The sequence below is a fragment of the Rhododendron vialii genome, chromosome 5a, assembly GCF_030253575.1.
Source record: "Rhododendron vialii isolate Sample 1 chromosome 5a, ASM3025357v1".
Classification (NCBI taxonomy): Eukaryota; Viridiplantae; Streptophyta; class Magnoliopsida; order Ericales; family Ericaceae; genus Rhododendron; species Rhododendron vialii.
Genome location: NC_080561.1, coordinates 41,722,433 through 41,749,817, shown reverse-complemented (window position 1 = coordinate 41,749,817; position 27,385 = coordinate 41,722,433). Strand labels below are relative to the sequence as shown.

General features: G+C 39.5%; 3 protein-coding genes and 1 pseudogene across 7 annotated transcripts; 2 read left to right on the top strand and 2 right to left on the bottom strand.

Annotated features, from left to right (window-relative positions):
* The first annotated feature begins 1,450 nt into the window (after nt 1-1,450).
* LOC131326074 (probable L-type lectin-domain containing receptor kinase VI.1) lies at nt 1,451-3,753 on the top strand. 2 transcript variants are annotated; one of them, XM_058358665.1, is made up of 2 exons: nt 1,451-2,809; nt 2,900-3,618. In XM_058358665.1, exons 1-2 carry the CDS (start codon nt 1,474-1,476, stop codon nt 3,544-3,546), a joined length of 1,983 nt encoding a protein of 660 aa, XP_058214648.1. In that variant the 5' UTR covers nt 1,451-1,473; the 3' UTR covers nt 3,547-3,618. The 2 variants fall into 2 exon arrangements, with proteins under 2 accessions (XP_058214648.1, XP_058214647.1); XM_058358664.1 differs by having other exon boundaries at nt 1,452-3,753.
* A 2,177-nt stretch (nt 3,754-5,930) lies between these two features.
* Nucleotides 5,931-11,210, bottom strand: LOC131326073 (importin subunit beta-1). The gene is made up of 3 exons (XM_058358663.1): nt 10,904-11,210; nt 6,736-9,165; nt 5,931-6,444 (listed from the first exon to the last, which is right to left on the bottom strand). The coding sequence occupies exons 2-3, from the start codon at nt 9,156-9,158 to the stop codon at nt 6,240-6,242; spliced, it is 2,628 nt and encodes an 875-aa protein (XP_058214646.1). The 5' UTR covers nt 9,159-9,165; nt 10,904-11,210; the 3' UTR covers nt 5,931-6,239.
* A 1,364-nt stretch (nt 11,211-12,574) lies between these two features.
* On the top strand, nt 12,575-21,512 carry LOC131326072 (cyclin-H1-1). Of its 4 annotated transcripts, none has more exons than XM_058358660.1 (16): nt 12,648-12,838; nt 12,934-13,005; nt 13,680-13,876; nt 14,299-14,360; nt 14,668-14,718; nt 14,803-14,881; nt 15,010-15,128; nt 15,249-15,322; nt 16,422-16,542; nt 16,622-16,690; nt 16,868-16,909; nt 17,368-17,445; nt 20,549-20,607; nt 20,709-20,793; nt 20,978-21,066; nt 21,158-21,512. In XM_058358660.1, coding segments are annotated over exons 3-16 (984 nt in total). In that variant the 5' UTR covers nt 12,648-12,838; nt 12,934-13,005; nt 13,680-13,875; the 3' UTR covers nt 21,213-21,512. The 4 variants fall into 4 exon arrangements, with proteins under 4 accessions (XP_058214644.1, XP_058214643.1, XP_058214642.1 ...); XM_058358659.1 differs by having other exon boundaries at nt 12,926-13,005; XM_058358661.1 differs by lacking the exon at nt 13,680-13,876 and having other exon boundaries at nt 12,575-12,838; nt 12,926-13,005.
* A 1,298-nt stretch (nt 21,513-22,810) lies between these two features.
* On the bottom strand, nt 22,811-26,968 carry LOC131326071 (ethylene-overproduction protein 1-like; annotated as a pseudogene).
* Between the last annotated feature and the right edge of the window lie 417 nt (nt 26,969-27,385).

The window sequence follows — 27,385 nt, the reverse complement described above, 5'->3', positions numbered from 1 at the left end:
TGGATTAGTGCTTCAATATGGATTATTTAGATGATTTGATACAAACATAACTGATTTCTCTTATGAAACGTCCTTAATGACACCGTTCGATGGTTTTAAGAGTTAATCAACGGTTACGCTTAATTATCGTCTTAACATCTATTATTTGTTAACCAAACGTGGTCGTTTCCAATCTAAACGATACCGTATAACATCGTCATTAAACCCGCTAATCTTCTATATCTTAGGTTTAATTATGATGTGTTTTGATTGGATGATATACTATTTGGTGCCACATGTAGTTTTCTTATTAGGTGGTATATTTTAGGATGTAAACAGCCCTCCGTGATTTTCATCTTTGATATGAAGACATAGTTTCACGACATAACATCCTTGAATTCCTCAATTTTAGAGGTATATGAGAGCTGCTATTTATTTCAACGGTAATGTTTTCAGAGAGCAATCACTTTGAATATATGCTGTCAAAATTTAGATCTGTACGTATCCGGTCTTCCCACCCATACACTACTTTACTCCCATCGATTGAGAATTACATGGATATTGTTAGTGTTTTTTATTGTCATAGTTCTAGTTTAACTGGAGTTAGTGTTGTGCAGCTGCTGCATAGCACCTTCCAGCTCAGCTGGATGCCGTTCGTTCGGTAATTCAATGGTTCAAATCTCATCTCAGTAATGAACGGTTTGGATGCAACATGAGCGAAGATGAGATTTGAACTGTTAGATTGCCGAACGGACGACATCCAAACTGCGCAACATGATGCTGCCAACCCCGAACACCTAGTGCACTTTGTGGTAAGAGTAAACCAATGATACAGTAGTATCTCCAACTAAGGTGGGGCACTTTAGTGTAAAAGCTCCCTAAAAGAAAAAATGAGCTCTAAAACACATGTAGCTAAATTTCTTACTTCTCTATTCTACTTTCCTACTGTATTCATATTGACTAACTTTTCTACTGTATTTATATTGACTAATTATTCACCGTTATCAGAATACCAAGTGACGTTTTCTGTGTGGTACGCCTAATTATTTACTCAAAGACAAAACATAAGAAACTGTGGATATTCTGTACTGATCTTGGGATTTTTAATTTATCCTTATTACAAGAGATTACTAGTAATTTATTCCAAACAATAGAGACATCATCATTTATTTTTGTTAGTAGACTATTGGAGGTGACAATATTTATTTGCAGGGAATATCAATAGACATTGCCATATGTTATCGCGGGAGTACTAATAATTTGCCGATTCCGTGTCTTAAAGTGTTGGTAAGATTCTGTAAAGATCATCTACGCCTCCTTATTAGAACTTCTACAAAGTATGTTAACTTTGACCAATCCCCAAGTCTCTCTCTCTCTCTCTCTCTCTCTCTCTCTCTCTCTCAATCCCAAGTCTCTCTCTCTCTCCTATAACTTAATTCATGTGTACATAAAAAGGTCTCAGCCGTGTGTCCAAACTGCCAAAGATAAACTCCAATGGCTACTCCCATTCCATTGTTCGTCGTCGTCGTCGTCGTCCTCCTCCTCCTCTCTTCTTCCTCGATTGTAGCACAATCTGATCAACCTGTTCCATTCATCTACAATGGTTTCAACCAATCAAATCTCAAATTTGTACGCCCAACTGTGCTCAAAGCCAGTGTGCTCAAACCCAGTGGAGCACTCAGGCTCACAGACAAAACCCAGAAGGTCATTGGCCGCGCTTTCTACCCCCACCCCATTCCTTTTCACCTCAACACTTCTTCTTCTTCCTCAAATCCCAACAAAACCATTTCCTCATTTAGTACTCACTTTGTCTTCCAAATAGTCCCCTCCGGTTCGAGCCGCGGTGGCCACGGCCTCGCCTTCACCATCTCTCCCGCGATGGAATTCCCCGGCGCAGAGGCAGGACACTACCTCGGCATCCTCAACGCTACAAACAACAATAAGTCATCGAACCACCTTTTCGCGGTGGAATTCGATACGGTTAACGGGTTTAACGATGAATACGATGGGGAAGGAAACCATGTAGGAGTCAACATCAATACCATGTCGTCGGACGTTAAAGAAATGGCTTTCTATTACGTCGATGGGAGCGACAATAAGGAGGAAGTGACGTTGGAGAGCGGAGATCCGATTCAAGCGTGGGTAGATTACGATGGGTCGAATCAGGTTTTGAACGTTACGATATCTCCTATATCAAAACCAAAGCCGATTCGACCCCTCATTTCGAAAGACATCGACTTGTCCCCTGTCCTCTTGGAGAATATGTACGTTGGATTCTCCGCGGCCACTGGGAACAAATCAAGCGCTCATTACATATTGGGTTGGAGTTTTGGGTTGAACGGGGCCGCTCCTCCATTGAATCTTTCGAAACTCCCAGTCGTACCGGTAGAGAAAAAAAGTTCCAGATTCAAACCCGAGATCAAGGCGATACTTGGCGCTTTATCGGTTGTGGTTGTTATTTTGGTGGCGGCTTTGTTGATTGTCATGGCATACAGGAGGAGGCTGAATTTCGAAAACCTCGAAGAGTGGGAGTTGGACTGCCCTCACCGGTTCAAGTACAAGGATCTTCACGTCGCGACGAAGGGATTCAAAGAGAGCGAGTTGCTGGGAACCGGAGGGTTCGGCGCAGTCTACAAAGGCGCTTTACCAATCACGGGAGAAGAAATCGCGGTCAAGAAGATCATGTCGAATAACTCGGTACATGGGATGAGGGAATTCGCGGCAGAAATCGAGTGTCTGGGGAGGCTGAGGCACAAGAACTTGGTGAATCTCCAAGGGTGGTGCAAGAGAAAAAATGACTTGCTTTTGGTCTATGACTACATCCCAAATGGTAGCCTTGATTCTCTTCTTTACCACCCCAAAAATGGGTTTGTTTTGAATTGGGAGCAAAGATTTCACATAATCAAAGGGATTGCTGCAGGGCTAGTGTACTTGCATGAGGAGTGGGCCCAAGTGGTGGTCCACAGAGATGTCAAGTCCAGCAATGTGTTGATAGATGGGGAGATGAATGGCAGGCTGGGGGATTTTGGGCTGGCCAGATTATATGACCATGGGACAATCTCACAAACCACAAATGTCGTGGGCACAATCGGGTACATCGCACCCGAATTGGCCCAGACCGGAAAGGCCTCCACGAGCTCTGATGTGTTTGCCTACGGGGTCTTGCTACTAGAAGTGGCTTGCGGGAGGGGCCCCATCGTCGACCACCCGGAAAGAGGCCGGGTCATACTAGTGGATTGGGTCATCGAGCGACTTCAAACGGGTGGGATGGTTGACGTTGTTGATCCGAATCTGGGTCCCGGGTACGCGGTCGAAGAGATGGAATTGGTTTTGGGCCTAGGGCTTCTTTGTTCCAACCCTAAAGCAGAAGCAAGGCCTAGCATGAGGGAAATCCTGAGGTATTTGAATGGAGATGATTTGCTTCCGGGGATTGATAAATTGGAGTCTGCCATTTGTGCACGACAGGTTCAAGAAACTATGGCCAGATTTTTTATCTCGCGTGATGGGGTGACGACGTCGTCTTCAATAGGGCAAATATCATCTAGTTCATTCGAAGCTGGCAGATAGGGAGCTCTTATTAATATGTTGACCTTTTGTATTAGGAGTTGATAGGGTTTTTTTGAGGAATGGCAATAGAGTAATTTCACCTACCAAACTCACCTAGGTAATTGCTGACTAGGGAAATTGATAGGGATTGTATACTGTATAATTATTCATATATTCTTTGTAGTTTAATTTTGAAAGGGAATTGATTTTTGCACTCCCTTTTATCCCAAATGCACTACTTTTTGTTTTGCTTTGTAGTGATGTGAAATTACGTGATTATCCTTTTCAAGTGTGACAGAGAAAATGTGTGAAGGGTAGTTTTGTAATTCTATATGAATGAAGACAAAAGATGAAGTGCAGTTGGATAAAAGAGGAGTGTGAAAATCAATTTTCAATAATGAATACAAAGAATGGTTCTATAATCATAGGTCCAGAGGTAAAACAAAATGTGTTGAGCAATTAATTGTTTAAGTTTGATTTTCAAAAGTTAACAAATTTTGAAAGTACATTCAAATTTCAGTTTATTTATGGGGCGAGTCAATCGTAAGTAAGCTTTAATCGAACGGATCACAAGTTAATTTTAAGGAGTTTTAATTTTTTACATCCAACGTTGAACGAGTTGAATAACTTGATCAAGCTTTAAATAAACATTCAAGCTTGATTTGTTATGTAATAAATCAATCTAGATCAAGCTTTTAACAAACGAATCCAAGTTCAAATTCTAATCGGTTAAATTAGTTATCAACCCTATCTTATCCAAAAGGTCAAAAGCCAAATAGAGCCGGATAATCCTCATGACAATAAATGAGCATGGAAATTAACATACATACTGTGCTTTTTGTCCAGAAGCAAAATGTTTTACCTTTCAAAATGATTGAAAAGTTACACAAAAATTTATACCTATATGCATATGAAAGTCGACACAAGCCAAATTTCTTGGGAACCTAAAAGTTCAACTACTTCCCGTGGCCTTTCTACTCTCTCAGTATTTTATTTTGAATTGTCCTTTAATAAATATTCATTTTAAAAAATTATTGGATTAAAGCTAGCACATTTTCCATTTTGCCCTTCTTAATAGATTCTATTATGAGATAAAAGTATAATGAAGAGTTACAATTAGGGTCTTCAATTAGTGCACGAGAGGTTCAAGAAACTATGAAAAGTTAGTACAATTTTATAGTGTAATGATAACATCTTCATAAAAATTTGAATTTACAAGTTGGGTATTTAAAAAGAAGCATAGAGAGTAAAAAATGAATAACAGTCGTCCCCGGCAGGATATTTAGTTTGCTGCAAGTTTTATTTGAAAATTTTACGAGTTCCAAAGTTTGTTAAGCTTCGAAATTGATCTTAAACGAGTTCCTATCGGGTGGATCACAAGTTAGAAAACCATGAATTAGAATTCTACTTGTCGAAAGAATAGCAAATCTGGCTAGAGATGAGACTTTTAACGCAAAAAAGAAAAAGAAAAAGGAGAGGAGTAAATGAGAAGAAAATAAATACTACTACAGTATAAATATTTAGTACATGCCCTAACTAAAGATACAAACGTTTCTCACACGACAACTAAAGGCCCACGCAGCTGGGCTCAAAGTCAAGTGAATTCCGACCATTCAAAATGGATACACGTGAGGGGCAACCAAAACCCACCACACAACTTCTGGGGATAGTTGTGAATCGTGATCACAACAACGGCCTAAGTATGGCATCTCTCAACGTAAGAATTCTAAACACATGCCGATTAAAAAATAATAATAATAATTCTAAACACGTTGGAAGAAATGTGCTGCTTCGATCAACAGTCGTGTCCTTTCGAGCATTCTGGTAAGCTAGTATAGGTCACGTATGATATCAGAATCCAAAATAAGTGGTTTAGTGAGACAGCGAGACTTGGTAAACACATAATCCTGGGGATGTAGCCACCGAACCGCCCTTTGGGCTGCATTGAAAGCGACCGAGTCAGTCAAACCAGCCCGCTCAAAGAGAGGGCATGTAGTTATGGAGCTTATAGTTACGTTGGCCCGCACTAAAACTATATCTGTATACTTAGTTCTTTCAAACACCCCTATCCTATCACGATGTTCTTTTACAAGAAACCGAAGGCAAGTGAACTTCCTATCCTTACGGAACAGAAACTACCAGAATTCACTGATATATATGGCATTTAGATGTAATTTAGCATAAAAACGTGTGAAGAAGAATAAAAACCACCCGTTTCAATGGATTCGACAAAACTTGTAGGCTTGTGAGTGATTCAGCGTGAATACTGACAAACAAGAAGCCATGTTAGAATTTCATACTACATCAACCAGCAAGATCCCCAAAATCTGCAACTGCATGTGGACCCATGAAGCCATACAGGATATTGAAACCATATAACAAAAGCAAAGATGAGGACAACAATAGACCGACACAAACCACCGATTAGTGGATGCATAAAACTAAATAGAGTTAACAAGAATATCAGGCCACCTACAGGTAGTGTGGCCCTTACGATGGCTTTTCCTAACAAGAACCTTTCTGACCCCCAACAAAGAAGATAATAAAACATTTCATCAGTTCAGAAACTTATACCTAAGACATACAAGACACGAGAAAGAACCCCAGACCTCTTCTTTCTTACTACCCCGACTCTCTTGACCATTTACCGAACAAAACAAAACATGCTTAGTTTCATGAACCAAGAGAAATGGCAACTAACAAAAAGTTCATTTTTACCCGCTGACAGCAAAAACACGTCCAATCATCCCTTGGGTCCAAGTTGCAGTCTCCTTGAGCTGTTCATCATCTGAATGAAGGCATTCCACCAAAAACTCATTGCAGAAAGTACGGTCCTTTAACAAATTCTTCACATTTGAACCGAGTGCATCTGCAAGATCACCTAACACCGCCACTGCTGCTTTCGTAACACTTTCATCCCTGCAAAGAACCAAGCTAGCGGCTATTAGAAACTATATCACGGTTTGGTTAAGAACTTACGGTCTTCTGAAAATTTAAGAAACTTAGCCGGTTGATGGTTTTGAACACACAATTTACGAATTTTTCAAACATGAACGCAATCTTGAGAAACCATGCGTAGTTAACTTGAAGGCCGTTTCTTTTGGAAACTGGTCGCAATATGCAAACGCACAAACAAGCAGCATTGTCACCGAGAGATTTGGGAAGCAGAAGGGGAAAAAAGAAGAAAAGAAACAATAACACTAAATATACCTTTGACCGTCTCTACAAACTAGTTCTAGGAACTGCAACAGATGGGCAGCGTGGGGCACCATCAGGTCAGGTTTGGTATTCTTAAATCCCTGAAGAATTCCAGAGTAAGCTTCAAGGATGCTGCGCCTGAGCTGGTTCCCATATTCCACCATCTCTTCGTCACTGTTGTCCATTCTGGCACATATCTCAGCAGCTCCCTTCATCATTGGCATTGCATAAACAAGATACTTCTCGAAGTGTTCTCCAATCGACAGAGCAATATCCCCGAAGCAGGAGAATATGGGGGGCTTGACAGACCGGTGTAGTTCACCACTCGAGAGATCCTTTAAAAGGAGGGTCATGATCCCATCACAGTATGGTAAGATATTCTCATCCAAAGCGCGAGAAATATCACCCACCACACCAACTGAGATGGCACAAACTTGGTATTCCTCGAAATTCTGCAGACCCATCTCCAAATACTTATAAAACTCCGACATATACTTTCCAAACTCTGGTCCAGTGGCATAAGCCAGTGCACCAATCGCAAGCATTGCTTCTTCATGCACCGTAGAGCTACGACAAGCGAAAACCTTGAGGAACAATACCATGATTTGATCGGCAGCTTGAAGTATTACAGCCTTAGTCTCATCAGCACTGCTAAGCTTCTGGATAATAACCTGGAGGACACCACAAAGAAGAGCTTGCAAATCTCCTTGCCTCTCCCTGTCATCGGTGGATACAATTTGGAACTCAACAGTCTGTGCCAACTTATTCATGATGAGAGGGAGTAGTTGTGTAATGATGTGAGACGTTTCCTTAAGATTTGAACACCTAACCACCTCGTTCAAGGTTTCGTAAGCAGAAGCCCTGAGCTTAGAGTCGCTACCGTCACTGCGATCAGCAGTCGCGAGAAGACAGGTTATGATGTCCGGAAGATATGGTGTGAGAGGAGAGGAGGTAGGGCCACCAGCATCCTCATAACCCTGGGCAAGGTAGTAGATGGCCCCACAAACCTTCTCAGCAACATGGGGAGCATCTTTAATGCTCTCCAACAAAACCCCCAAAACCCGCTGGAGGTTTGCCGGAGAAATCACAGAAAATCCATTAGATGGAGAGTGCAATAACTCAAAAATACGGCTAAGCGTCCATGCAGTTGTATCTTTCACATGGCTGTTCTCATCTTTCATCGCATTAAGTAGGAATTCCAAGCCTGCATGGACCATGGGGGCAAGCTTCTCAACACCTGGCCCTTCAAGGATTGAGCCAAAGGCATAAGTAGCAGCCTCACGGGATCGCCAATCACCCTTTGATATGTTAGCCTGCACAAACGGCATTACAAGGGGAACAATAGCATCACCAACAGTCCTAGCAACAAGACCTAGACATGTCCCGCCGGCCATGGACACATTCCAAGTAGTATCATCTTGATCCTGATCCTCTTCCTGCTTTAGTAAAGTCTCTAGCAACATAGGAACTAAAGATGGCAGAGCCTTCTCAATGAAGTGGGAATGTGAAGTTCCAGAATCCCCACCATCAACTTCCTCAAACTCTTGAAGTTCTATCTCTTCATCGCAAATAGAGCTCCAAAACTCAATCGCTTGAAGGGCAACGACTTCTTCATCCCCTTTAACTGCCTTTGATGTAAGCTCAAAGATTGTTTGCATGTATGGTTCGAGAACCTCATAATAAGTTGATGCTATAGAGACAAGACATTCAAAAGCAGCTTGTCTAATCTCAGGTTCTTTGGCCACAGTTGTCTCACAGACAACCTTCATAATGTAATTACGCTCCATCTCATTTTCGAAGTTGGTCTGTGCAAAATCTAGAGCATTATAAAGAGCCTTAGTTGCGGCAAGGCGGACTTCAGGGCTGTACTCCGTTACGTTCATGCCTTGGACTACAGCAGTGAGAACAGAGTTGACTTCATCTTGCACAAGGTCTTGGTGAGATATCTCCTCACACACATATCCTAGTGCTTCCAAGGTCGCTTGTTTCAATGAAGCCGGCCTATCTTGTTGTGTCATATTGAAGAGCAACAATCTAATGAGTTCAGGCCACTCCTTTCGAGGGATTTCAATAGAAGCAATTTTTGCAATTACTTGAGCAGAAATTTGCCTTGCCTCGGTAGCTGAAGATCCAAGAGTGCTCAAGAGCATCTCCTTGATTTTCGATTTGACTGAAATATCAATTGCTACCCACTGTTGTAAGAGTTGTTGCTTCCTAGCAGCATCTTTAGCATCTAATGAATTTTTAAGCACAATACCAGCCAATCTTCGGGACTCTAGTGGTTTGTCATTGTTTGAGAGCTCAACTGACAGAGATAGAAGAAAAGATGGCAGGTTCTGCTCTTGGAACTGCCTGAGATTACCCTCTGCCTCAGTTCGGACCTTTTGATCAGCTGATTGAGCAGACAAAAGAAATTGGGTGATTTCCAGAGCCATTTTGTTCCTGCATTACAATTTGGTAAAACGGTGCACACTGTTAGAATGATGTATAGACAACAAAGAAGAGACAATACAACAAGGGAGAGACCACATAATAAAAGAAGCAAACATATCAGTTCAAGTGTTATTTCAAAGTTTAGAGGTCAGTAGATAGACCCTCCCATCAAAACCACCTTCGTGCTGCTCTTTATCACTCCAGGTGCTTGGCTCTAAGGAACTTTGGCATTGCTTGCATAAGGAGAAAATGAGCAGACGGTGCAGAAAATTATTACAAAGAGAATGAAAGAAAGGAAACAAGTTCAGGTCAAATGCTGCAACAGTGACACCACTTTGGGTTGGGACCAAAGACCATTACACATACAAATCCCGATATGATCACAGCGTTGCTATTTATGTCTGTCAATTCGAACTTCCTTAACTATTAATAAATTGTTTGCAGTCTCGATCAATAAAATGAACAAGGCAATTTTATCTTTCTTATGGTATATACATTCTTCAAGAAAACTGCTAGTCAGTATCATTCTGCACAAGATGCATCTTTCTTTCAACAGCAACACTACATTTGTATCATGTTTGTTTTTGTCAGGGCAGATAGAGCCTAACTTTTTCAAAACCACCATAACAACATTTTGGTGACGAAAGGAAAATGAAATTTACTATAGAAAATGGGTAAACAAACAGCCAAGAGTAGAGAAGCAGTTAAAAGAGCAAGGGAAGTAGGTGTTAGGAAAAAGTCTAGTAGGAGAAGAAGAAATGTTTAGCACACTTATGTGCTGCCATGTAAGAATTTTACACGAATTAGACCTACAAATGGTAAAAATAAGAAATCAAAAGGACACAAGAACACTGGTTCTCTACGCCTTAGCAATTTCTAGGGAAGGTCTGTTCATCAGGTTTATTATAGCATCAGTTAACTGTGAAGCGTTACAGAACTTGTGAATGAGAATCCAAAGCAATGAACAGTTAACTAGACTTGACAATGCTTGCTTGGAAGGAGAATAGTTTCTGAAAATGAGAAGTCTTCATTGTACAAAGAAAACCCCCAAAACCTTATCTGACAGAAGACAATTTTGGCGTGATTTGGGAGGAACTGACTGGATTGTGTTGGATTGGTGCATAAGGAATTGGACTAACCCACTTCAAGTGGCCGATGTCCCCACTAACCCCACCCCCATGGGATTGCCACATCTACCAATGGTTGAACCCCACTGCCAAACGACAGACAAGGAGGACAATTTTGACCATCCTCCAATCCGGCCTACCTAATCCGGCTTTCAAATGTCTCAAGTGCAAAGAAAGGGTTTTCACCCTTTAAAACAAAAGCACATCCAAAAATCCCCAAACTTCACCTTCCAAATTTATATCCAGCAAATAAACTAAAACCCAAAAAAAATTCATAAAAAATACTAGGTAAACAAAACACTATCCAAACGCTGTGCCCAGATGAGTTACGGAGGATAAATACTACCAAAAGTCAACAAGGTTAAACCCTAAACAAACACATCAATAAAACAACGATTCATAGTAGGGCATAACCGATTAAGCCAAAACCAACGAAAAAAATAGTAAGATTCGAGCACAGAAACTATCTAACGACCCCGTCGTCAGCCCATTCGATTTCAACAGCAAACGTAAAACCCTAAAAACACTAAATACAACCGACAAACACCGATGCAAACTGGGATCTAACCACAGAACAGAAATCTCAAGGCCCTAGATCGAGATGAACAGTAGAAGCGTACCTCAAGCGAGAATCTGACTGACCCCACACACTTCGAACGAGAAATAGAGGAATTAGGGTTTTTCCCTCTCTCTCTCTCTCTATAAATATACTCTCTCACTCTATCTGGTTGCTTGAGATGAAAACAAATTGCAAGTGAGAGAGACGGGGGGCTTGATTCTAAGTCGTATATATATAACGAGATATAGATGATGTATGTATAGAGATACAAATATGTGTATTTCGAATGGGTTGAAGAAGCGGGAGGAGAGGGATTGAGGAGTGACAAACCAACGGGCAGCAAATATATGGCTGCCCGAGAGCGTGCCCGAGCTCGATGACGACTCGAGAAACCCTAATTGGGTTTGAAATCCCGCACGTGGGAACGGTGGGCCCGTGTAGAAAAGCGTGCTGCCAGTTTGGGCTGTGATGTGACCATGTGTTGCATGGGCTGAGAGTTTTGGGCCGCGGCCCACATGACTTTCTGTACCCCAAAGTTTCACTGACCATGTTCGTTTTGGGCCTGGACCCAACTTTTTCTCTCTGTAAAAGGTTTTCAATTAATTTTCTTTTAAATTATTACTCTCATTTTTTTATCTCTCTCTTTACTTATTATCCTAAAAAACTTTCTCAGGTCTCAAACCAAACATGGCCGGTTGTATGTTTGTCAATACGAAGGTAATTTTGCAATTTCGCTTGGCATTGACACGTAGTAAATGGAAATGTGTTTTGCGCTTGGCTTTATTTGGAACTTAGGGAAGGGAAAGAAAAAGGAGAATAAATTATTTACATCGCCGGTGTAAATATTTGTTTCCTCCAAATTAAGTGCATTGCGACACGTGTCAAAACAGTGGTCTCAATTAATAAAACATGGCGACATAGTACAATACAATTGATTTGGAGGAAACAAATGTTTTACACCGTCGGTGTAAAGAATTTAATCTCAAGAAAAAGAAGAGAAGAGAAAGTGATTATGAGGAAAATGAGAAGAAAAGTGAAATTGATGGAAAAATTGAACTTGCGTTTTAATTTTTCATTCTTTTCCACAAAGTTCCAAACATAACCTAAACTAGGGGTACGGGTTGGGTCCACGGGTTTGCGGTTCTTTCTCAGTCCTAATTAGCGTTGTTAACGAGTCGAGTTTGACTCGTTTACTAAACAAATAAAAAATTCGAGCTCTTAACGACCCGAGCTGAGTCATTTACTAAATGAGCCAATTTAATCAAGCCCAGCTACCTTTAACGAGCATAACTTTTGTCGAAAGAGTTGAACTTGGTTTCATTTACAGCCCTAGTCCTAACCTAGACGGGCAGTCTAATTCAGAAGGGCATGCCCCACACCTCCTTCCCCATTCCAACCAGACTTTAGGGTTGGCACTCGGCTTGGCTTAATTCGTTTAGTAATAAAATCAAACTTGAGTTCGAAATTTAGACATGTATAGTTAACATGTCGAGCTCCACACTTTAAAATTGGGTTCAGCTCGATTATACAGACTCGGCTCATTATAGAGTCTCGGCTCGTTTAAGTAAATACTAGTAGGTAGAGTACTCCAATATTCAGGGGCTCGAATTTCAAATTCATTTTAGAAATGATAAACCCCACCCCCCCCCCCCCCCCACCCAACTTATCTCTGTTTGGAACGGAAGGGAAAAGATAATTTAACAAAGCCAACAATTTCAAGCTATGTGAAATTGTGAATAGTAAATTTTCTCACATTTTCCTCCCATTTCTCTCCCTTTTTCTTTTCTTTTCCATTCTTCTATTTTTTCTTAAGTTCCAAACAGAGAGCCAAACTGGAGTCTAATTAAAAGCTCGGCCGTGCTCGATTGGAGCGTCTCCTCTCCGTCCCTCTGCTCTTCCTCTGTAGTAGGAAGCCATTGAAGCTCTACTCTCTCGACTGACCTTGAAAGAAGAAGATCGGCTAGATAGCTCGTTAGAGAAGATTACTGAACCCTTGGTATTTGGCACGTATCCTGTCTCTAATTGATCCTGTCCCGTATGGTTTTTTTATCTTGATTCTGGTTCTCTCTCTCTCTCTCCGCAGGCCCCAAGGTTGAGAAGGAAGAAGCAAATACCAGGTTGAAGCATCTCTGATCTGGATTCTCTCGCACAGGAAAGCCAAAGGTAAAGTGAAGCTAATGAAATTGTGAATTGGTCAATAATAAGTCATTATTTGTAAATTGTTACTCATCCAAAACTACGCATTTGTCACATTTATCCTCTGCCACGTGAATTACCCTAGAGGACAGGCCGGTGAAACTGGTAACGACAAATAGGGAACTGGTCTGGTATACTGTTGGTAAATTGTAAAAATCTTGTGTACTCAGCCTAGCTGTTTTGTGCATTGTTTTCTTGCGCCAATCAGACGTCAAATGCTTTTATAGTCAATATGTGAAGTCTTTCATGTTCAATTTCTAGTTTTTTTTTTTTGACAAGTTATACTTCTAGTTCTAGTTTCCTACATGTTTAGTCATTTTGTCGTTACGTGTTCATTGTTCAGGATATAAAAATGGGGTATTTTGATCAATCTTTCAGAATTCTTTTTGAATTTGAACGTCTAACTACTTGACATAGTTCATCATTTTCGTGTCAGTATTTGACAAACTGTATTTGATGAATGCAATCGAATCTTAGTGAATAAAGTTGAACAAAGTTCGAGAAATATGCGATGATATTGCTCGTTCGTAGTGTGTGGAGCTTTGAAAATGTTATTGAAAACAATAATGATTCTTGATTTTCCAGTACTTTAACCTTTCTCGGCAAATTTTCTTAAGTAGGTTTTTTTTTGGGTAATGCAGGGTGTCCAAGGCCAGCTTGCTCGCACCTCGGACTAATCCCTAAAACCCTTCCCACAGCCCTTTTCACACTTACACGTGAAGGGAGGTGGCCCCAAGAGTTGCTAGCACGGAGAATCTGAGACCTTAGGAAGAAGAAAAGCCCTAAGTTCCAGGCCAACCGTGTTTTCATGGGTTTTCACATGCTTTAGCCCCTAAAAGTTAGAATCTTGGATCCATCCCTATTTGGGAAATTAGAGTTGATTAAGTTCAGTACCTATTTTTTGTGTGTTCTTCCATGCCTCGTTAATGTTCTCATTGAACTGCAGCACGCTGTTAGCGTTTAAAAGAACACCTAGGGCACAATATCGAAGAAGTACTTTTGTATGAAGTCCTTTTATGAGCTTGTCAAATTGTAATTTAATACATCGTTGCGTGTTATCTTAGAAATCAAGATAAATTTAGGGAAATAGCTTAGGAGATCAATGATTTTTGTGTGAAGCATTGACCCTTGATCCAGTCTGTTTACCAGTTCAATACTTAAAAGCATTATGACAGATTGGAATTTCTGTGTTATAGACCTTTGTTTTTTTTTTTATTTTTAATATCGTTTATGGACCTTCGTTTGAATCTCACTTTTCAGTGATGGCTGATTTTCTAACTTCAACTCACCGTGCCAAGTGGATCTTCTCTCCCCAAGATCTGGTAATATCCTGTTTTGGCCCTCAATTATTTTCTCCTTTTTATGATTGATATTGTTTCTGTTTGATTTTTTGTTTGTTGTTAAGAGGGGAAGAGAAGGAAAAAATACATCAAGCTGTAGTTCTTGTACTTTGCTGTTTCTAATAAAGTGCAGAAACTCAATAAAAAAGGAACCAAGGTTCACAATTACTTGGCAGCCACATAAAGGAAATGAGTCTGGATAGAAAAATAGTTTTCTTATGTAGGTTTATGGTTTCTTCTCCAATTTGTCCTTGTATTAATACCATTCCTTCTTAATGATTCTACATAGAAAGAAAAGTACAAAGCTGCTAATCAAAGGGCAAGGCAAGCACTGGAAAAGGTATGGAGAAACTCTTGTTTCGTTGGCAAGCACTGGAAAAGGATATAATATCTGTGATACTGACCATATAATATGTTTTTGAAGTATGGGGCAACAAGAATGGAAGTAGATATTGACGGGTCTTGGTCGTACCCTGAACCTCAACCTGATGCTAAAGAGATTGGTAACTTTTAATTGAGACTTAAATTAGGGGTATAATTTGCACATGGCTTTGAAAATTCTTGTGTACGTATGCGGAGTTTATTTCTCTTTCAGTGTTTGTTCTGTTTCTGTTTTTTGTGGTCACATCAGTTGAGAAGCATTCACGTCCTAAACCACTAAAGACTGAAGAAGAACAACTTCTGCGGACATTCTATGAGTTCAAAATTCAAGATGTATGCGATGCCTTCAAATTTCCGCGTAAAATACAGGTATATGGTTCTGTTTCTTGATTTACTCATGATTAATAGCATTTTTTTGGAGGTAGGGTAGGGATCGTGTGTCATGATTTGGACATTTTCCTTTTCTGAAAATGTATCCATTCTCTGCAGGCAACAGCTCTTATATACTTCAAACGATTTTATCTACAATGGTCGGTTATGGAGCATCACCCTAAAGACATTATGTAAGATATAGATTTAGATCTGATTTACAATTGTAGCCTGCAGGTCACTGATGTTCAATGGTCCATTCAGGAACTCCTTTTTCGTTGTATTGTTGTATAATCGAAATTACAAAAAGATCTAAAGAAGACCGAAAGGAAATAAAATCTATATTTTATGATTGGTTTTGCTAAACACCGCCTACTCTGCAATGGGTAATACTCATATGAAGCCAAAAAAGTTATATTTTCACTACATATCTCGTGGATATCCATACACTTTTCATGGGTATCCATGCATTTTTTGCACATTATCCTCAGCTGTTTGTTAGTATTGGCAGATCCAGAAATTTAGTACTGAGGGGGCACTTATTAGTAATGGGCTCAAAATCTTTTTCCACATTCAAGTCGAATATTATTTTCGGTCTTGTTTCATATGTTTTGAAGATGGTTTGTAATGCAAAATGAAAAACCTGAAATTTTAACATGCAATTGACACATGAATTAAAAAATCAAAAGCATGGCTCACTATTAGTTGAAGAATACAACAGATTCAACATGAATATCGAGCCAACGAAAGCTTAATCATAGAGTGTTCATGAGAATTCAAATATTGACTTGTAGAATTAGAAATATATAGGAGAGGTGATTTTTTAGAGAAACATTTGTGAAGCAAATTAGTTTAGGGATTACTTTTATTACTTTTGAGGCTTATGAGAGTCGATGTGAAAACAATTTCAAACTACTAGGAGCAACTAGTGTAACTTTTTAGAGATAATTGAAAGAACATGTAAAATTTTTGGGGTTATAATTGCAATAGTAGAAAACCCAGGGGGCACGTGAACCCCCTGGTCCCTTTTTGGCTTCGCCAATGGTTGTTAGCATTTTCCATTTATAATTGTAAAACAAGTTCTCCTCAGATGGTGGAATACTTGGATACTTATTTGTCAGTCCTATAATATCGGGCGGTATATGTGTAATATCATATCTGACATGTATCAGGAACTTGTAAGGAATCATTTTTGGAGTATCCATGCTTCATAGATGCACTGGATTTTAAAAGCGGGTGCTTGGTTTCACTCATTTCAAATTATTTGAATTGGAAGATTTTGTTTCGAGACAGGTTAACATGCATATATGCAGCTTGTAAGGCTGAAGAAAATCATGTATCAGCAGAAGAGCTTGGTAAGGCAATTGAACAGGATCATCAAATGATCCTCAATAATGAGATGATTGTTCTTCAGGCATGATATTACACACACCATTTTCCTCCTACTTTGTTGCGGTTTTGATATTAGTTTAAATATTTCCTTTAATTTGCAGAGTCTAGGTTTTGACCTCATCGTTTATGCACCATATCGTGCACTTGATGGTTTTGTCAACGTTATGGAGGTCAGTCTCCAAATTATTATTTTTCACCACGTGGTTTCCTTTCCGCATTCTCATTTCCTATGTGCAAGAGTTAAGTGAAATACTATCACCTGCCTTGGTCGATGTTAATATATGTGTTTATATAAAAGTATCCTTATCTTTTACCGTGATTAGTGATGATTGTTATTCATCCTTTAGGAATTTATCGAAGCAAATGATGACCAACTTCAAACGCTAAAGGTAGCCTTATCCTCTATATTCTGTTTTCTTAATAACTGTCCATAATTGTTAAATTTGTGATTGATTTCTTTTACCATACCATATCTAAATTGTAAGTAGTCTTCGACCATATCTCCAATACTTACCTCCAAGCCACACAGTATGCTGCATTTTTGTTCTTCTGTTTCATTGATTGTGTTCTTTTTCATTGTTCTGGCTCAATGGTTGAATTGTAGAGCATGTGAAGATTTTATTACCACGGTCTGTTTATTGTTATGTTCATCATAATAATACACACTTGGTAATTTAACTCAACCTAGTTTAATTTCTCTTGATTATTAAAAAAATGAATAGAAAGAAAAGAGACATAAAAAGAAAAGAAAGAGAACTGTATCTTACTTATAGAAGAAAGAAAGAAAGGATCTATTTTAGCTGACTGTCTGCCTATTGTAATCTGATTTTTGATGGCTTCTTTGTAGGATGTGCATGAAATTGCTAAGGTGGAATCAGATAAAATCATGCTTACAGATGCTCCCCTTCTCTTCCCTCCTGGGCAGGTATTTGTCTATCTAAACATCCTCCAGTATAAAACAACTTGTTTGCTTTAGGCCCATTCGTCTAAACATCCTCTCTCTCTGTTTGTTTATTACAAATCTTTTTTACTATCAAATAGGTTTCAGAAATCTAGCGAAAGTAGTTTTCTTTTTCTTAAAAAGTCATAGTTTTAGTTCTATAAAAGCAATGTAATGCTTTTAAATTAAGGGAGTTGATATTTTAGAGAAATCACAGCTTTTGAAGCCTCTTTTATATATTGTGTGTTGAAATAAAACCCCTGGTGTGATGCCTAAGGCCTCTAGCCTCTAGGAGTGGTTTCCAGACCCATCTCCTTCTTCTCCTATTCTTTCATTTTTCTGCCTGAAACGTTGTTAATTATTGTTCATGGATAGTGTTCACAGCACCCAAAACAGCCCTGTTTTGGTTTTGTTTCTCCTATTCTGTTACTTTCTAACCCTAATCCTCCCAATAGCTTTGAAAACCCTAAATTTCCTTATTTTCGTACATGAGATTAAGTCTGAAACAAGCTCAAGCGGATGGAAACTATCGCCTTTACCTCCTATGGTAGACTATGATACCTATTTGAGTTTTGACCATGCCCACTGATTTTGTACTCAATTGGGAAGGCGCCATCTGCTTTGTTTGTCATCGTTGGTCTTTTTTTACCACTTTGTGACCATACCCTTTGCCCATTGGTAACATAGCCTTGTGATGGGTAATGTGTAAATAAGTATTCCCCCGCTAGAGAAAATAGTGTTCTAAATGGCGGCCGCCTAGGCGCTTGGAGGTGCCCTGCCGCCACGCCAATACCCCTTGGCATTTGATTTGGTGTCCAAGGAGGTTTGGCGGCCGCCTAGGCCGGCCTTGGCGGTCTCGGCGGCGTCGTCGGCGTCTTTGGAGGCCTTTGGCGGCCTAAAATGTATAGTATTAAACTAATGGAGATCAAGTTTTGGAAGGGTATGGAGGAGAAGAGTTAAAGGAAGGAGATGAACTTTGAACTTGGCATTAGGGATCTCCGATCTCGTTTATTTCTACTTATTGTCTTATTCAACTTATTTGCTAGTTGCTACTACTTAATTTCATTTGGGTTTGTACATTAAACTTTGCATTATGGTTATGTAGAACTTTGAACTTGCATTATGGATACATAGAATATAGTTTGATTTGATAATGGTTTGTTAAAAAAAAAAAAAACGCCGAATTGCTTGGCGCTGCCTAGGCGGCCGCCTAGGTGGCTTGGCGCTTGGAGGTGGGTCTCCGCCCTACTAGCGCCAAGCGCCATTTAGAACATTGAGAGAAAATAGTGTCTTAGGTGGGAAAAGATCAGTGGGCAACTTTAAAATGACAGCTGTCGGCTTTGTAGTTTAAGCTTTTTTTTTACTCTGTAGGTCACTAAACTGTAGAAGCCCTTCGCTCTGTGGTTAATGCCTTGCACATATGTTTATGTCTTTGTGTATGACAAAGTCGCATCGGACTGTCTATTGAACCAGCTGTTAGGTTACCATCACTTGTTTCAACAGGTGGACCGTTACCCCTTTTCTATTTCCTGGTTTGACAAAAAAAAAGTGTTGGTTACTCAGTTTTACGATCAAACTGGTTTAGGGTATCCAGGCTGCAACCAAGACCATTTTACGGTTTCTCCTGTTGCTTTGGCTGATCTAATCTGGTTTTCAAAATGGACTATGGCTCTTCAATGCTTACTTTTGGTGATGGCTGTATCAATCCGACAAGTATGAAATGGGGCAGTAGGGGAGGTACTACTTCTGGGATGGTAGTAGTCACAAGTATATGCTAGCAGAATCTGACTTCAGTTTTACCAAGTCCTTGCCTTCGTAAAGCCTGTGAATACGAGTGGAACTACTTAAACGAATTGAACAAGGGGAAACATTAGGTCCCCCACTAGTAGTGTAAGTTTGGGCCTATGAGCCTATCTCTACTGTATTTGACAGAAATTAATCTACATAATCTGGTTATCTTTGATGGGTCAAATGGCCCACCATCTTGGGTTTTCCTATTTATGACTTCTAGTTTGTAGCAATAGCTTGGGTCGTGGCCACACTTCTACTTGTCTTGATTAGGAAGGTTTAACACACTTGAGAGAGCTGGGAGGACTTTGGCTATATTCTCTGGCCTACACTCAGATTACTCTGCTTATTAAAATGGATCTATCCTTAACAACTACTAAACATTGAAATGGTGGTTGGTATAAATTAATGCAGTAGTTCAGGGGCAGGTGGCCATACGTGAAATGACGAGGGTTTATGCAATGATGGCATGTTTGTCCACTGCCCAGAAATCGATTGGCAGTGTATTACATGTAAGGATTTTTATATTATTTTCATCAAACAGAGGGAGATTCTGAATGAGCTATTGTTCTCTGCAATAGTTCTGCTTTCGCTTTTGAAAATTTGCTTGGGGCGAGCTTAATAGCAGCATGTAATCATGAAGACCATTGATCTTTCTGTTTCCAATTGTTTCGAGGCTTTATTTCTTATGTACTTGCTCGACTCATTAAAAAAAATATTCTTATGCACTTGGCACTTGCTCATGTGGGCTTGCATTCCCTTGCTCTTTAATATTTAGTCACACAATTCCTAGTACACCCATCCTACTGCCCTACATTTCATGGAAAATTCACAAGATGGGAGAGTAATGATTTCCAAAGGCATGACCACTTCTAACTGAGGTGGACTTATATCAGGACTGTCATTTTGAATCCCATTGTTTTTTCCCACTTTCTCAACTAAGGTATGGGTTATCACTAATATGTTTTTGTACGTCATATTCCTTGAATGTGAATTTTTACCTGTTTCATATCATACTGGCCAGTTCCCATTTCGTAGACCACCCAAAACCTCTTTGTGGCAATCCGATCTCAGGAGGATCCCTTAAGGCTGTATAATATTTGAGGGAACACTTTTTTTTTTTTTTTTCAATGGTCTGGTTATTTAGGAAAAACTACGTAAATAGGTACGTAGGTAGTAAGCCACCTACTTCAGCACGGCAACTTTCAGTTTCTTGGGTTATTTATTTGCTATCATTGTCTGTGACATAATTTTGATCAATAAAGTTGCTTTTTTGAAATTAGATTTTGTTTTGGTGCAGTTGGCATTGGCTGCTTTGTACCGGGCGAATGAGGTGCATGGGCTTCTCGACTTTGAGAGGTTCTTGCTGCTTTCCAAATATGAACTGAATGACTTTCTTGTTTTCCAATTCCCTTCTTATTTGTTGCAATAATTTTCCTGAAATTCAATGTAATGCACAGATACGTTGGGAGCCTTCTCTCTCGCCAGCATGATACACACTCCATTTCAGAACTCACTGTTTCTATGAATGCCATAATCTCCTTGGTAGGAATGTATAATTTATTTCATAAAATTCTCAGTTTGAGGTGATCATGATACAGCTGCTGTTTAGCTGATGTAATTCAGGCATTGGCTTTGCGACGTTCATTTCAATATGTGCGAAACTGCGAATGTAGCTCGGTTTCACCTCCACCTTCCTCCATAAACTTTTTCTTCTCATTTTGTACAGGTAAGTAAACTTGTGACCCTTACTGCTGCTGATATGAAGCACGTTGATCGGAAGCTCAAATTATGCCGGGATCCGAGCTCACATGACAAGTATTGCTAATGCACTTTTATGTATTAGGAGTAACTTTTGTTTTGATAGTATGCTCTCTGTCTCTCAATTGTTGTTGATTTATTGTATCAGGAGTAAGAAACGAAAGCACCGGTCCAAGGAGAGTTCAAGTGAAATGCATGCATAATTTGCACTGTTTGCTACGGTGGCTCGACATATACGTTTCACTACAAGAATGTGGTTTTCAAATTTGGGAAATCTTCTTAATTTGTTTTGATTTTGATGTGGTCCGTAGCAGTCATACCACGCCGTACATGACTTTAAAAATTTGTGAGCGAGCGGTTATTGATTAGCTACGGTCCGTTGTATACTTACGGTGATTATTATGACATGACTGACCTTGTATTGTTGGAGGAATCTTGCTGAGAATATCACAATTACGAACGCAAGCGGACGAAATTGAATCCTCAATTGTTTTTTTGACAAATGAATTCTCATTGTTGAGAGGTTGGGTTTCAAGCTCCAGTATTTAAGTTTCAGTTTATGAAACTACCAATTAAAGTGCATCATTGTGATTTCAGTTTGAGCCCGATAAGGTACGATGAGGTTTTTCCTAGAATTAGTGTTAATTTTTCGTCGATTGTGTTGGGAATTTCAAATTAGCAGTTCGATTTTGTTCCCCACCACCTTCCATTGTGATGAATGAAACCCTACGCAAAAAACGATCCTACTCGAATCGATCATAATCTGGTTGCTTTATTGTAGTAGTTGACTGAGTCGTTGCTTTTGAAAACGATCATAATTCATATACACGGGTTGAGTCGGCTATTGGGACATGATTCTCACAATTTTTAGTAGAACCAAATTTATCACAATCCTAAATATCAAAAAAATTATCATAATTTGAGGAAGAGCGGGAAATTATTCTGGTTGAACCCAAATGTTAAATGTATCATAGTTTTTTAACGGAAACATGAAATGAAATAGATACAAGTGAATATGCACCAAAAAGATATTTCACCCATTGTTTGAGGGGCTTTGGCATCCTATCCGGACGTACTTGTTATTCACCTTTTGATCTCTTCATTACTGAGGTGTAGGGCTACAAATGAAGCGAGTCATTTGTGAACTGTTTGAGGCTTGACTCAATAAAGGCTCGTTCAAGTGCTGAACAAGCTGAACCTGAACCTAGCAGTATTCGACTCGTGAACCCGGAGTACATGTATATATCTCATAAAATTTCACATACATCTTCACTATGTATAAACTTTTACATGTACATAATGAAAATTTTGTAGTTTGTACATGAACAAACCTTTAAAAGTAAGATGAACTTACATTTTAGTATACTTTTATAATTTTTTGTATGTACGAACTTATTTATGTGCAAAATAAAAATTTAATTTGTAGTTCTAGAATTGTACGAGAGCATATATATATATATATATAATTTTTTTGACTCGTTAAAGCTCGTGAACAAGTTCGAGTTCGATTCAAACATAAAGAAGCTCGGTTTGAGCTTAGCTTGTCAAACTTTCATAGAGTTCGAGCTCGGCCTGAGTTCGCTAAGAAACTTAATGAACGAACTTGAACACTCTAATTCGGCTCGTTTGCAGCTCTACTGAGGTGGCACCTCCAGGTTAAAAGTCTCACAAGATCCTCATAGACAAATCCTCACGGAGGAACCGGATCCCTTGTTTTGTGTACAAATGAGAGTATTCAATAAAACTGTGAGTTTGAGGTGTCCAAACTTAACATAAGGTCCATCATCTTATGACCCAATCCAAGCATTCTTTCCATGCTTACAAACGCGATCATATGTCAGAATCATTAATTGATTACTCAAAACAGATAAACAAGGGGATTCTTTTCTATCATTTACAATTGAAAATGTAGCTGGCAAAAACTTCAAAGGAAGCCACAGCAGGAAAACATTGCAGTACATTGAAGACCTCTCGGCGGCCAATTTCATTTACATGTTTCATTTGAATGCTGATAACTTTGTTTAGCACCATCCCAACTCACTGCTGTAGTGATCCAACAGCTACACAAACCAGACCTTTGCAGCATTTCGCCTCATAAATCATCAAATGACTAAATACCGGAACTGCTTATATTCACAAATATATTCATGTAAAGAGACAAATCGTTTCCATCTGTTCCTGTTTTTCCTTCACAGCGCTGATTCTCTCTTTGAGGCCACTGCAAATCCAGACCTGAATCTTTCCAAAATCCAGAAAAACAAAAACACACTGACTAGAACCGGCCTTGTCTGCAACAAAAAAATTGGGGTCCACATGATGATTAGCACTTTAGCTCCTTTCCTTCTGCTGTTGTACATTGGAGGGCTCTCGTGCTCTACAATAAAGCTCGATTGTATCTGTATGGCTTGGATCAAGACAAAGAGCCGCCTCACAATCATGGCGTGGAAATGTAATCACCCATTGAGTCGTGGAATGCGGCACGAAGGTGGAGCAGCTGTAGGTCTGGCTTGAAAGAAATGGCCTTGGAGAGTTCTGATATGGCTTCAGGTTCCTTATGGTCATCCATTAGAACTGAAAGGCATGATTTGAGATATTATTTTCAGCTAGTACAACGGGGTGGATCAATGGAAAGAAATCAAATAGTAGTTTACTTCACATTGTATACGACAAAAAAAAAACCGAGAAGAGAAATCCAACCCAAAGCATTTCCCAAGAAGTTATCGACATGAGTCACATTGCAGCAGAGTTAAAATATAATTAGACACTTTCTCTGATACTTACAAAGTCTGCATGTTCATTTTTTTTAACTTTCACGATCATCGTCATTCCAACCAGGGTCATCCAACCCCTCGTCATCACCCCCCAATTGTCAAAAGTCTCATTGAGAGTCTTTAGATTCTTGCATCACTTGATTTAATACAGTTACAACCCAAAGTAGAAAAAATACCGTGAAAGAGGTTGCTAGGCCATTCAATGAGTTACCATAGGTAGATACTGGAACAGAAACAGCTCTCCACCCATTCATTTCTCGTTTTGCATGAAGCTTTCCAGCAATCATGCATACTCAGCAAAATACTGGAGATTGATCGAATTATGAAAGAAGCTTCGTAAGTTGCTAACATAAGTAGCATTAATCCCATCCCTTCTAAACCACAAAATTCTTAGTTAAGCACATGTGACATAAGAGAGGAGGAGACCTGCAAGAGTTGTAGCTATAGTAAATTCATCCATAAAGCCTAGGAAGTCATTAGAGTCTTCCAGAAAGCCAGAAAATTCAAAAAATTGTGAAGAAAGTGATGTGAGGTAACCTCTTTAGTATTCCTCAACTATGTTTGATAGTTCAGCTTGTAAGAGTGTGATGATATTTCAGTTGAGTTTTTTGGCTATGTTTCATACTTGTCCGTCTCTGGTCCTGAAAGGTTTCTTTTACCTTTTGGCCTAGCCTCCCAGGCCAGTCTCTTTTGTTTTGCTTCATAGAGAGGATGCGGCTTTGCTCGGCCATCTTCATGTCTGCCCTTTTGGGATGTGGCCAGAGCATTATTAAAAACAATGGTTGGCAAAACAGTCTCCAACACATAAAGCATTGCTACTGTATGGTTATGCCGTGTTAATTTAGAAGGAGACCTGATTATGAAGGGGCTAAGAATGTATAGGACATTCTCAAGGTTATCCATAAGGAAACCTCAGTGCAAAGAGCTCTAAATTTGTGCTTGCAAGAGTTGACCCTTGAGTTAGTTTTCCGATGGGCCACATGTTAAAGAACTTGGCTTAATCAAGCTTACTTCCAGGCACAATTTTTGCCTCCAGTATTTCAAAGATTCTTGATGACCATAGACAAACACAACTAATAAAATAGAATCTGCTCTTTCCATCAGACAAAGATCCGTAAACAAAGATCTAGCAGAGACAAATCGATTGATAATGGACCATGGTATTGAGTCACAGAACATATGCATGACAGTGGGACATAGATGTAAAATGCAAAACAAAAAACAAATGGATACTTGCACTATGGATCGAAATAATCTGCAGCAACTAAAGTTTACTCCCTCCTTCCTAAACTACAAGCCCGGTACGCAAAATGAGAACTTAAAAATAGTACAATTCTTCAAAAAAAATCAACAATTTACCATATAACAATGAGTTATTTCAACTTATGTAAAAAGTTTGAATTTTTTCTTTGAAGAATGTATTATTTTTAAGGCCTCATTTTGCAAACCTGATAAACATTTTGGGACGGAGGAGGTAACTGAATTTTCAAATAACTTACCAGCTGCTCAGTATCGGTATGGGTATGTCCTTAAAGGATCTGGTTGTGAAGCCACGCACAGGTCACTCTTGGCCATGTCTGATTCCACTCTCAGCTTGACTCCACTGCTGAACATGGTGGCGGAGGAGCTCTACCAAGTGGTCCCCATGCAACTTTCCATGGAACATCATGTAATTAGGCTCAAAGGTCAGAATAGCCCGGACATCTATCAAGGCATGTTCATAAGCCCCCATTGAAATAGAAAACCAAGCACGTAGTTCAAGACAGTCAGGAGAGACCCTATAACAAATTATTCTGTTGATCTCTTGGATGGCGGCGTCAACATTACTTTCCTCCATCACCAAAACAGCCCTATACTTGTACGGGTAAGGAAGAGTGGGGTCCAATTCCGTTGCCGTATCCAAGTCCATCATGTTCTCTTTCCGAATGCAGTATAGAGATCGCTCTTGATACATCCACCCGGCTGGTGAATAATCAAAAATGAGTGAGTTCATAATTTTGTAAGCTTCATATGTATGACCGCGCTTATACTTTGTCCTTGCAACCCCTACTAATGAATAAACATGACCGGCCTCAACTGCTTCTTCAAACCACTTTTTGGGCATCCTTGTATTCCTGCCTTTCAAGCATTACACAACCTAACTGGTGAAATGCAAGTTGTTTTTGCCATGTTTCAGATGCACACTCTCCCAACCTCTCCAATAGCTTAACTGTCATATTCGATTGCTTATCATCATCCATAGCAATTTGGCTTCAAAAGTGGTACAATGAAAATGAAGCATGCCCAGCTAAAGCTAATCTTTCCCTAGCCTCTGCACTACAAAAGAATCTCATCACATTTGGGTTGCATGCTTAACTCGTCAAAAAAAGGACGAGACGTTTCCATCCTTCCACATTTAGCGTACATGTCAACCAATGCACTGCCAACGTACACATAACCAGAGATCCCACTTCTGATAGAAAAACCATGAGTTGCCTTCCCATGCATACTGCAGTGTTTCCACAAGCTGGTAAACTACAAGGGATTCTTATTGAATTTGGCTTTACCCCAGCAATATGCATCTCTTCGAATAGGTCCAATATCATCAGTGCCTCATCCACAAAGCCTTTCCTCTAAAGCCCACTAACTAGTGTACTACAAGCGCCTATATGTAACGTGTCCACTTCATGAAACACTTGTGGCATCTGTGAACTACCACCGCACTTCCCATACATACTAGTTAAGGGCACTAACAATGCATTTGTACGATTCCATTCCCATCTTGGTCACAAACCCATGGATTTGACTACCCAAAATTGACTCAGTTTTGTTCGATCCCTTAATTCTCCATGTCCTCAAAGACCTCTTTTGCCTCATTTTCGTGTCCTAATTGAGCATATCCAGAAAACTAAGCACTTCAAGAAACCACGTCTTGTTTAGACATTGCATCGAGCAGTTTATGGGCATCCTGTAATAGACTGCATTTGACATATATATATAAAAACCAAGGGCGACTGAAGAAATGGTTTATATCGATCTCGGAAAACGACGCAAAGCCATGATGAACCTGTCATCCAGGCTTTGATGTTAGAGGATAAAGGCATCGGGGAAAGGCCTTGATATAGCATTCGTGAAATGAAAATAAACCGAGGAGTGAAATTGTATGATTGAGTTTTGAGCAAGCATACATAAGAGAGTGAATCGAGGAGGAGGTGAAAATCTTGAAAAACAAAATATGCGATGCGATCTGTATTGTGACGATGTCGTGTTCAGCGCAAACGCCTTTTGGAAAAACAAAACAAGTCCGAGCAACAAGTAACGCGGGGTTGCGAAATGCGCGTTCTGTGGTCGAAAGACTTCGCACCTTCAACCTGAGAAGTGTTTTGTCCCCATTTTTTGGCAATTTTCAACCTTGTTTTGGATTTTATTTGATGATCCGATTCGTCCTTACTGTATAAATTGTTGATTATAAAGTTCATGTTAAGTACAAATTCAATCGAGAACAAATTATTGTTAATCGGAGAAGAAAGTTGCAGGAAAAAAATGACAAAAAGATTGTTGGGTGCACTTGATTACCATCCTTATGAAGGAAGAAGGCTTCTCCTTCGTTTTATGAAATTTTCGAC